The sequence below is a fragment of the Daucus carota genome, chromosome 5 (genome assembly GCF_001625215.2).
Source record: "Daucus carota subsp. sativus chromosome 5, DH1 v3.0, whole genome shotgun sequence".
Taxonomy (NCBI): Eukaryota; Viridiplantae; Streptophyta; class Magnoliopsida; order Apiales; family Apiaceae; genus Daucus; species Daucus carota.
Window position 1 is genome coordinate 3474856 of NC_030385.2, and position 12667 is coordinate 3487522.

General features: G+C 35.9%; 2 protein-coding genes across 2 annotated transcripts; both read left to right on the forward strand.

The window, feature by feature from the left end:
- Window positions 1-5068: 5068 nt before the first annotated feature.
- On the forward strand, window positions 5069-7843 carry LOC108221059 (U-box domain-containing protein 52). Its single transcript, XM_017394960.2, has 4 exons — window positions 5069-5633; window positions 6749-6867; window positions 6960-7075; window positions 7307-7843. Exons 1-4 carry the CDS (start codon window positions 5384-5386, stop codon window positions 7533-7535), a joined length of 714 nt encoding a protein of 237 aa, XP_017250449.1. The 5' UTR covers window positions 5069-5383; the 3' UTR covers window positions 7536-7843.
- A 490-nt stretch (window positions 7844-8333) lies between these two features.
- LOC108220717 (large ribosomal subunit protein uL15x) lies at window positions 8334-8970 on the forward strand. Its single transcript, XM_017394567.2, has one exon. The coding sequence runs from the start codon at window positions 8414-8416 to the stop codon at window positions 8849-8851; it is 438 nt and encodes a 145-aa protein (XP_017250056.1). The 5' UTR covers window positions 8334-8413; the 3' UTR covers window positions 8852-8970.
- Window positions 8971-12667: the final 3697 nt, after the last annotated feature.

Below are 12667 nucleotides of genomic sequence, written 5' to 3' on the forward strand. Positions count from 1 at the left end.
TATATGATGAAAGCTCGTATGTCAAAAATATGAAATGTACTTCTTATGAACAAAATTTTATTTCTTTTTTCAAAATAAGTGTTATATAATTTCGATCGTGAGCGACACAAATACAATCTGACCGTGACCAAGACATATATAACGATGTACTCCCTCCGTCCTCCTAAATTGTTTACATTGGAGGGGGACACGGAGACCAAGACAATGTATGAAAAATATTTGAGATAGTGGAGGAAAGTAGTGAGCGTAATAGTAGTTTTTATTGTTAAATATGAGATAGTGGGGAAGATAGTGGGTGTAATGATGAAAAAAACTTACTATTTATGGTAATGTAAAGAAATGAGAGGTACATCTCAAAATAGTAACCGTAAAGAAATGAGAGGGAGAGGGAGTATAAGTTTAACTGAACCGTACGCAGGGCCCTTTGGTTTTTTATCCGTAAACAGCTAATCTTGAACATTAACTATTTGGGCTTTCCGGAAACTGGTTTGGTCGATATGATGTTGATTGGTGCTTAAATTCAAACGTGGGTCGCATCTTAAACATGAGAGCCATCACAAATTGGTTAAACACGTTTGATTTGATGGGCCTTTCGCCTTCCCGAACAACAATCCATCTAGAATTTCATGACTTATAAGTTGCGATTTCTTCACTTGTTCAATTCTAGAATCTTACTTTTCGATTATGAATAAACTTTGTGAAATAAGCTGATCAATAAATATATGTAGCACTTGATTATGTCAGTTAATTAGTAAAAATTTCTTTAAAATGAATGAGACAACTGAGATTTTATAATCGCATGAATAGTGGACTTAATTTATTAGGAAGATCTGTTACTCGAGGAACTACTCATCAGTTAAAGTTTATTGGGCTTGGACCTAAATGCATACAGTAGTCACACATGCATAATGCAACTCAGGCTCGCAGCGGAGTCACAGGTCTTCATTTAAATTTAAATATATTAATATATATTAATATATTTAAATTTAAAATATATTAAAATAATTTTATCTAAAATATAGGGAATCAAAAATCTATTTTACTCTAAGCAAATGGCTGGAGGGAAGAATTATACTGGTCAATGGATAAAGAGACGAAGGAATACTAAATGCATTTTCGAATGTGAAGCTAATAGTGGTGCAGTGAATGGGAGTAGAAGCAATTCGAATTTTGATGTGATTGTCGAGGATTGCAAACAGGAAAATGTGTTGGAGTTGTTAATACAAAATTAAATTAATAACTCAAAATTATATAAACCAAACCAAACATACTCAGTATATCCCGTTTAGAGCAGGGTCTGAAGAAAGTGAGATGTATGCAGTCATACCCCTACCCTTAAAGTAGAAGAGAGGCTGTTTCCGTGAAGACCCCCGGCTTAGTGCACATCAAATAATTAGTGTGTGATACGAGCCTCCTTCACACGGGACTTACCTAAATAGTCCCCGATTTTCGATGATGGTTGATGTAGTGAAGCCGGGTGATCTGTAGTGAAACCGAATATCAACCGCCTTTGCACACTTTTTTTAATTTACTTAATTCCCTTTTGTGTAATCCATCCATCTATTCTCGTTTATGTGCACTTCCAAAGCAATAACCGTCAATACACTAGGGGCCGTTTGGGTGAGCTTAAAATAAGTGCTTATTGCTTAAAATAAATAAGTGGAGTAGAAGTTAGAAGCAAAATAAGACTTATAAGTGATTAAAGTGTTTGGGAAATAAGCAGAAGCTCTGAGACAAAAGCTAGCATTCCTAGCTTTTTATAAGTGCTTCTTGACTTATTACACAAACGGTACGAATAAGTGCTCATAACTTATAATCCCGGAAGTCGGGCTTTTAAGTGTTTGCCAAACACCACCTTAACTGCTGTCTAAAGTGCATGTCGATTTCTTACCACCGATCCCGAGTACTGATGATTGAGAGGGACAGATTTGGGGTTTTGATGAAACAAAGAGATGGAAAAAGAAAAAGAAAGGGATGAAATGTGAACTAAAAATGAAGATTCGAGATCGAAACAAGAAGCAAAATGATAAAGCGACCGAGGGGAATTCAGGCCGTGAAAAATCAAAGATGAATAACTGAAACTCCATTCCGATATTCAGACGCGAAAAACCGCTATTCTCCCGGCAATCACCTTTTCTTGAAAAGAAAACAACTACCAAAATCCAACACTACTTCTCTATTACACACACTTGATAATAAAAAGGTTGGTTGAACACGTTGGAAAGGAGAGGGCAGGGATGGGCATTAATCCCGATCCACCCGATCCCGGTTTTTTCGGGTACGGGTCGGGGAACGGGGACGATTTTGAAAAAATATTGGGGATCGGGCCGGGTACGGTTTTTCACATTCCCCGGCCCGATCCGCGATCCCCGACTGTCAGCCCAATCCCCACCCGATTATTATATTATATATATTATAATTATTTATTAATATGTTTATATACCTCTTTAGGTGCAACTTTAGTCATCACCTGTTTATTTATTTTATATATTATAATTATATATTTAATATAATTAAACTTATTGAAATAAATTTTAATATTCAATTCTATTAATATAAGTCTTAAAAATCAAAAAGTTCATAATTAAATCATTGAAGATAAATTAAAATAATGAGGTATTAATAAGACATATTAAAAAACTAATCATAATTATGAATTTAAGTATTTAATTAGAAATTTTGGTTTAAATTAAAAATCTCCGAATCACCGCGGGTATTAGGGGTGATCGCGGTGCGGGCGGTGCGGTTTTTAACTAAAACCGCGAACCAAACCGCGCATGCGGTTTGGTTAAAAACTCAAACCGCAACCGCACCACGCTAGCATAAAAACCGCATAAACCGCACCACAAAAATGCGGTGCGGTGCGGTGCGGTTTGTGCGGTTTGTATGCTTAAGAATCAATATTTTTAGTTGAAGTTAGAAATAAAATTTAAATATACAATAATTAAAATCTTTTCTTGTAATGAATTTATATGATATTTATCATTTAAGAGCTACAACAACTACTAAAATAATACAAACAAAAGTGTAAATATGATAATAAATATGAATACTAATAGACATATTATAATAATATAATCATTTCATTCAAATTTGATATAATAGTAATGAGAGATCGATAAGTTAATTATTAACTATTATTTGAAGAGATTTAACGAATATATATAACATAATTATACATAATATATATATGAATATAATATAATTTTATTTGACAATAACTAATATATATATATATATATATATATATATATATATATATATATTATTGCGGTGCGGTGCGGTTTGAACCGCACTAGGAATATGTCAAACCGCAACCCGCACCGCACCGCGCGGTTTGTGAAAAATTCAAACCGCAACCGCACCACGAAAATTAAAAACCGCATTTTGTGGTGCGGTTTGGTGCGGTGCGGGCGGTTTATGCGGTTTGGGCGGTTTCTTGATCACCCCTAGCGGGTATCCCCGAATTCCGATCGGGCCGGGGATGGGGATCGAAAATTAATCCCCGATGGGGATCGGGCCGGGGATGGGAATTGGGTTAGGATTCGGGGATCGGGACCGGTTATAGCGATCCCCGACCCGAAGGGACCCGATGTCCATCCCTAGGAGAGGGGGTAAAAGAAAGGGAGTAAAATTTTGTAACAATTCAAATTCAAGAATTTCACCTAATTTACTTACGGGAAGAAAGGAGTAACATTCCGCCGGGGTCTCGCGATATAACACTTTTTCAAACAGAGTAATGATAATTCAAAATTATATAAAACTTGTTAATTCTAAAATACTCCATATGTTTTGAAATATAAGTCGCTTTACTTTTTGGCACACACTTCCAAGCCTTTTGACCACATAGCAAAAATCATATAATTTTGAAAATTTTATTTTTCTGAATTATAATATTAATCATATATTTTTATTCGAAAACAAAAATAACGATTTTAACTATGCGGTCAATAGATTTCGAAGTGTGTGCAAAAAAGTCAAACGACCTATATTTAAAAACAGAGGAAGTATTTTAAACTAGCTGAATTAAACTCTCAAATTTTTTTTAAAACAATTAAATTCATCCATAAAACCAAATACTTCAATCCTACATTACCTTGCCCCATCTCAAACTCATACTCACTAGTAGAGCCGACCATTCGGACGGTTTGGCTCGGACCGAACCGTCATTTAGCCCGCATTTTCACGTGCCGGTTCGAACCGGCACGAACCATGGTTGACGATGAGTCGGTTACGGTTTCAAGATCTTCGATTCGCAAATTTTATAATGTTTCGACTTTAATAATATAATATAGATTAGTCATATAAAACTTTATTATCGAATTTTTAATATTTAAAAATTATTAAAATTTAAACATGTAACTATAAAACAAAAATAAACTAGAAAAAGAAAAAGAAAAACGCACGCACGCACGTATTTGTCTGTAGAGTTGTACTGTTGTACTTGTAGTCTGCCAACTGCTAGTGCTATACGTCTAATCGCCTACACCACAAGTCCACGACCACAAGTCCACAACTGATTGAACCGCAGTCGCCGAACCACCAACCCACCGAACCGTTAAACCGGAGAAACCAGAAAAACCATGTGAACCGTATTCCACAGTTACGGTTTCCAATTTCTCAGCCCGGCCCGGCCCGAACCGGACCGCCAGTATTGATGTGCCGGTTACGGTTCCACCAGTGGCGGTTCAAAAACCGGCTGAACCGGCCCGAACCGCCTCGGCCCGCCCGAATGACCGGGTCTACTCACTAGCCTAGAAGTTTGAGATGAGTTTAATTTCTAGGCCTAGAAGTCCCTCTTTGTCTAGAAGTTTAATTTCTTGATATTTATTCTTGTGCTACAATATCACAGAATAGGCCTGAGCCTCAAGTATGAGGCTATCCTGGTTTTGCCTTAAAGATCATCACTCTGTGATGGTAGGCTTGATAAATTATACTCATCCTACCAATTAGCTGATCAGGCCGGTGACCCCAATGACTTGGTCCAGTACTCACTTTCACTTGCAAATGGACACATGCCAGACATAAAGTGCACAAAATGCGACTCTTTCTCAATTGTAAGGATGAGATGTAAGATTCTCCTATCGCTTCCCTCATAACACAAGTCAATTTAGAGGTCTTTCTATGAGGATATGCGGAAGATAAAAATTTAAACAAACTTCTTCTGTTAAACCAAGGCCACAGGTGGTGCCCGGAGAGTTTGACATAAAAAAGACCTGCAAATTGACAAAAGAGAACCGCCCCTTTTTTAAGTAAATAAGGCTTCGAAAGCAACGTTGATATAAAATATTTAGCAAAATTAATTCCCCATACTTTCGATATCTTTGTTTACATCTCCCTTTTGTAAAATAGTTTATCATGCCGGAGAAAGACCAGGACTAGGATGGAAACAAGGAGCTCAGAAGACATACAGTACTATAACCATCAGATGATGTCACCAGAAATCGTCGAATTAGGAGAGGATATAAAGAGTAGCATATGTAGCAGAGAGGAAGGAAGTGCTGATGTTTTTGTTGCAGTGGGGAAAAATGATTTGGATGTGATCACATGGGTTCTCAATCATGCTGCTCTTCCAGGAACACGCGTTTTTCTTGTTCATGTTTATCCGCCCATCGCCTACATCCCTACACCTGGTAACACATATCCTCTACTTGCAAATATGGTCTCAAGGGATCATGTTCTTTAGATTTGTCTGATGAACTTCTCTTCAATACTCAATAGTTTTGCCTTATCACGGAATCTTAATTGCATTATGATTTATATTGTCTATATAGGTATGTGACCAAATAGTTCTAGTGCAGGATTGATGCCATCAAATAGTGGAAGTATGCAAGATTTTTCAGGATTTCACTTTATACAACATTCTTTTAGAAATGTCAATGAAAATATATAGATAGATTCTAAATATTGTTAAGTAAACTTTAAAATGTAACTAAAAAATGGATGGACTGTTTTCGACAGAAAACAAGTCAATATCTGGTTTTTGGAATTGCAGATTTTCCCAGTATTTCCATTTTAGCTTCTAGGCAAATGACAACTGACTGCCAGTAGCCGAGCAGTAAGTTTAGTGAAAAATGTAAGACATCTAAATTTCATGCATGAATTTCTTTCTCTTTTTCTGATAAGACTTAGTTTAGATTTGTCTTCCTCCTGATATCTGTCTAATGAACTTCTGTTCAATAGTTTTGCCTTATCACGGAATCTTAATTGCATTATGATTTATATTGTCTAGACATGTGACCAAATAGTTCTAGTGGAGTATTGATGCCATATGCAAGATTTTTCAGGATTTCACTTTATACAACATTCTTTTGGAAATGTAAATGAAAATAATTAGATAGATTTTAAAAATTATTAAGTGAACTTTAAAATGTAACTAAAAAATGGATGAACTGTTTTCGACAGAAAACAAGTCGATGCCTGGTTTTGGGAATTGCAGATTTTCCCAGTGTCTCCATTTTAGCTTCTAAGCAAATGAAAACCGACTGCCAGTAGCCTAAAAGTAATTTTAGTGAAAAATGTAATACATTTAAATGTCATGTATGAATTTCTCTCTTTTCCTGACAAGACGTAATAAAATTGTGCAAATTCCTCACTTTGGTTCTCCTACATTCGCATGACATCAATACAAAGCTGATTACTGTTCAGAAAAACAGCAGATGATATGATAGAGTACTCACAGTTCGACTAAAGTCTGATGCAGTGATTTTAATATGATCTGAGTCGATTCATAATTGTTTTGCAACAGTTGGGAGGCTATCAAGCAGCCAGTTAAGTAATGAACAGGTGCAAATCTACATTAAGGAAGAGAATAACAAGAGGAGAAATCTATTGCAGAAATACATCACCCTCTGTACTGATGCCAGAGTGAGTTTATATTCTCAAGAATGAATTAAAATATTTAACATATTACCGGGGAATCCAGACTTACTGAATTATGCTTCGTATTTAATATACAGGTGCCTGTGGACACGATGCTTGTTGAAAGTAATGCAGTAACCAAAGCAATCCTAGATCTAATTCCAGTCCTTAACATTACAAACCTTGTCATGGGAACTAAACGGCCTCCTATTAGGTACTGCTCTTTCAGTTTTCTTCAATAAAGGACCGTAATAACTCTTTATCTGGCTCCTTTACAATTCCCCAATGTTGCATGACTAAGTTGAACTAGTAATGGCTCTAGAATATATTGTTGGCTCATTGATGTTAAAGTGAACAAGTAACGCCTTCTTATGAGTTGTTATGTAGCTCAACTTTAATTGGCACTTTGACACGTATTCATGATTGGCATTTTTCTGTTATCCAGGCTATTAAAGAAGAGTGTAGGAAAAGCAGAATATGTTCAGAAGAGCGCACCAGAGTATTGCGAGGTCACCATTGTTCATGAAGGCAAAAAAGTTGTCGATGGCAAACAACAACAATTAAATGAGAACGGCCCTTCCATTGTTGCATCCAATCCCGGGAAATTAAAAAGTGCTCAGCAACCTCCAAGAACTTTCCTCGACTGCATATGCTTCTCAGGGAAATTCAGCTGAATTAGTGAGCCTGGTATATGAATTATTAGAATGTATAACAAAATCATCATGCATAGACAAACTTAAAGAGGCCCATGTTGGGTGGCAGTATTTTTGCGAACAAATTATGTTTCAGCCGGACACATGATCGTGTAATCTGGCTAATGGAGAGGGGGGATTTGGGGTACGTAGCATTACTCAACAACTTATTAGTGCAATGTTCAATGGAAGGAAACTTGTCGCAATAGAATCGAATTAAGCACTGTAATGTAATTCATCAGCAGTTATAATAGGGAATTTCTTATTCCTGGGAATAATTTTTTTTGCCACATCTTGTATTCTTGCTGCACGGACCATTGTATGCTAGCAATAATTTGCCAAACGACTCTAGAATTTGAACATGTCTGAAAGTTAATCGAAAGTCGAAACGGTGGCCGACCGAAAAGTGAGAGCTTTAGAAAACTGGTCTAACCACGTGAGTTAAAAATTATAAATTAAATTGGATCAGTAATATAAATTGTAAAATTTGCTCAATGCATTTTGCTTTTATGGTATGATGGCTATATTAATTAAATATATTTGAAAAATAATTTATTATTATTATTTTAAATTTTTATAAATAAAATATATCATCTAAATCTGATAACAGAATACAAAATATGTTACTGATCTATTGATAAATTGATCATATTTTTAGGCAAAAATAATGGGTGTCTATAATTTTTATTTACTACTATGATTTATTAAATTTAAACTCGAGAAAACAATTTTAGAAAAGATCTAGGGCAAAATAGTAAATGAATTCTCACTCTCACTTATAAACACCTCCGAACCCTAAAAACCTTCGTTCCCTCCGCCGCTCCCCCACCAAACCCTAACCCCCAAATCACCCCTCCACAATGACAACTCGCTTGAAGAAGAACCGCAAGAAGCGCGGCCACGTCAGCGCCGGCCACGGCCGCATCGGCAAGCACCGCAAGCATCCCGGCGGCCGCGGAAACGCCGGTGGCATGCACCACCACCGCATCCTCTTCGACAAGTACCATCCCGGATATTTCGGAAAGGTCGGTATGCGTTACTTCCACAAGCTCCGCAACAAGTTCTACTGTCCGATAGTCAACGTCGACAAGCTCTGGTCAATGGTCCCACAGGACGTCAAGGAGAAGAGCGAGGGGTGTGACAAGGCGCCGGTGCTCGATGTGACGCAGCTAGGGTACTTTAAGGTGCTGGGGAAGGGTAGTTTGGGGAAACCGGTTGTTGTGAAGGCGAAGCTTGTGTCGAAGACTGCGGAGAAGAAGATTAAAGAGGCGGGAGGCGCGGTTTTGTTGACGGCTTAGGTTCGGGTTTAGTTTTTTTGCTGATTTTGATATGGATGTGATTTGTAATGACTTATGAATCCTTTTTTGGTATTGATAGAATTTAGAAATATCTACTTGATTGCGTGTTTTTTTGGTTATACTGTGTGCTTGTTATCGATTGATCAAATTATCGGGATTGGTATTATAGGGGAATATGGTAACTATAAAGTTGTTAGGTCTGATTGTTTGTGTGAATATTGCTGATGCAATGTACGTAGATCCGAGAACATGATTATAGGGGAATGCGAGGTCTAATTGGTTATGTGAATATTGTTGATTAATGTAGGTGGATTAAGTTGTGATTCGACAATGTGATTATAGGGGAATGTGGTAATTATAAGGTTGTTTGGTCTAATTGTTTATGTGAGTATTGTTTATGCAGTGTAGGTGGTGGATTAACTTGTGATTCGAGAATGTGATTGTTGGGGAATGTGGTAATTATATGGTTGTTAGCTCTAATTGGACATGTCAATGTTGCTTATGCAATGTAGCTGGATTAATTTGTAATCCGAGAATGTGATTACAGGGGAATGTAGGTTGTCGGGTCTGACATTGTGTATATGAATCTGATTTGCTTGTCTTTAAAAATTAAATATAGGTGTTGTTTGATTGCTGGTTCATGTGTAGTCTTGTATTGAAATGGAAGTAGTAAGAGTTTCTTATAACTATATGATGCAAATGATTGTGTGGGGTCAAATGATTTTTACCGAATTTGAACCAGAATGCAGGAGAAAATTTTTGTCTATTCTTCCTCCATTTTTAGTATTAAATTATGGTTCATTCCTTCTGATTATGAAGGGAGTGAACATTCGTTATGTGCATATAGCTGTATATCTGTTTCATATCGTTCTATTCTTCCAAGCGAAGAGCTTTAATGTTGTAAGCATGGCTTTTATATATGTCGTGCTGCCTCTTACGTTTGCAGTTTGACTTTAACCTGTCCTGCCATGTTTGCAGTTTGTTTCATAACCTGATACTGATATAATGTTTCTTTAGTTGTGAATATGATTTTTATGTCATTTGAGTGGATAAAACCGATTTGCTTATCTTCAATAAGTAAACTTGAGTATCAGTTGTTTGATGTTATTCATAGTATTTGATGTGTATTTGTAATTTGAGTTTTCGTTCAGATTTTATGTAAATGATTGTGCTCTTGTTAAATGGTTTTAATAAACTTCTGGAAAATTCCTAGAGGCTGCAGTCTACTACAGTATGTGTCTTTATGCTAAGATTGTCCTTGCTGGAGTAGAATGGAATTTGGACTGATTAATTACTCCAAGTCCCTTTAAATTTACAATATAATTTGTAATTAAATTTCACAATGCATGGTAATTCTTATGATCATGTTTCTGTTTCATATCGTTCTGTTCATCCAAGTGGAGAGAGATTGCTTTAGTTTGGTATATATGTGACAGTCTATAATATCGTAGATAATTGAAGTCATACATTGAGAAAATTTGTTAATAATGGTGCATGATTCCTGTTGCGAATGAATAGCTTGTCAAAACTATTTAGAACTTGGTTTCTGGGATAGATTGTTGGAGGCTATAGGTGTGTTGTGAATGATAACTGGAAGATGATCTACAATTGCTCAAGTAAAACCTCCCTTTTACTACTTGGTTCACTGGTTATCTTCACAATTCTATTATATTTTTCTTACATCTGAGCTTTTGATATCAACACGGTTCCCTCTTTTGCATTTTGATTTTTGGGTGACTTTTACAATTATGTATATATTCTTTTTCGGAAGGCTTAGTACGCATATAATCTACGCATTCATTTTAAGGCTTTTACGAAATATTGCCTCATAAATTATATTTTAATCTTTTTCTAAATAAAAAGTTAATGCTTATATTTTATTCGGAACAAAAATGTTGTAGAATTATATTTTACAAAAATTTGAAATATGTTTCCAGCATTAGAAAAAAAAAACAGTATAGAAATGAGTGGAATGGAGGTACAAAAGAAAATTGTATAAAATGGATGTAATAAAATAATTTGGAAGTTTGTGACAAAAAAATAAATAATTTGGAAGTTATAATTACTCCTTCATCCCATTTTAAATGTCCTGTTTTGACTTTCAACGGTTAAATTGACTAATTTTTGAGCAAGCATGAAAAAAATAAATTTGTTATTATTTAAAAAAACTAAAATTTATGTTTTATAATATATTGTATGTACTAGTTTTTTTTATTTTTGAAATTTAAATTATATGTATAAATTTCAGTCGGTTAATTTAACTATTCAAAAAAATGGGTGGAGGGAGTATTAGAAACGAGAAGGAAATAGATAAATCTGCAAGCCACAGCATATCGCGGATCTTGTGGCATGAGAATGCGTGAAGCAAAGCAAGATTTAAAATTAGACTGATAGATTACAATATAATGAGAGGCCCTAGTCCTGGTATGCAGGCTGCACCCATAACTAGATGCTAGTCACGGTGTCTTGAAACTAAAAAAGCAAGATTCAAATTAAGAACCTACTATTTGTTTAAGCAATGCATGACGATTCACGATACATTATTAGTAATTTCAATCTGCTATACTGCAACTAGCCAAAGATTCGTTGAGCTCTCCCAAGTCCAGCCTGGTAAACAAAGATTATAATATCACAAGTTTTCAAATTTCTAAACCCTATTACAGAACTCCTGCTACTATAGTGCTACTATAAATAGCTAGTTGGTCCAGAACATACGAACATACGGTCTCTGCGGTTCGACCTTCCTTGTACCAGAACATATAGTTCGATCCACAAAACATCTACTTGATGTGGCGACTGAAGCGATGTTTTGTGCATTGGAATGTATGTTCTGTAACAAGGATCTTGTAATCGTAATTATATCTCCCGCCTCCTGGATAATGAAACGGCATCTCTTCCGCTGCTTGAAATGTTCCAAACACTGGTACTGCATTCCGGGTTCTTCCATCCGGAAAAGATGTGTTTGGTACATTTTCAACCGGCGGAAGATATGCAATTTCCCTCATGATCTCGCTTGTCTAGGCCAACACAATGTGTACCTTTTTTCTGTGGACGTAGCATTTCTCTGTCTCGAAAGCAAGAGTTTTCTCTTTAACCCTCTGCTAATCCAATTCTGTTTATGCTACTAAAATCTAATATAGTTCACATCAGATAATCGATTAAGGTCAAGCTTAAGCCATTCACAAAATTTTCAAGAACACTGTTGAGTTGCAGAGTACTAGTGTTCATATTAGTATTCTTTCATCGGATTTTCTAGTGTGTGCCCATGAGCACACACTACATGGGAACACGCTAACAACCACTTTTTAGTTAGGTGATAAATTTCTAGTGGCTCTCGTACCATTAATAATGATGGTCCTCTGCAAATATGAAAGTCTCCACCAATCAAAATCTTTCACCTAACTAAAAAGTAGTTGTTGGGCACACATTAGAAAGACACTTCTTTCATAACTTCAAAAGATTTCGTTGGGGAATTTATTTTAGCTTATATTCCACTTTCGATGAACAATGTCTAAAAGCAATTACATTTTGAATGATATGTAAAGTATAGCATCGAGATTTTGCTTTTGGTCTTTTGCTTGAAGGTTCCAGTATCTTTCATGAAAACTCCCTGATATTCGAAAGATTTCCTCTGCCCTACTTAGTAATCTGTTGTCTGTTAACTTTAGTGAATCAACAGAGTTCTGTTTCCTGAGCAGATAGCCAAATTTTTCGACCCTTTCCTAATTGCAAATGTGGCTTAGCGTCGCAAGCTTGACACTTTTTTACGATCATCTGTGTTTAGTACTGCAAGCTGCTGCAGTGAAAATTCATGAT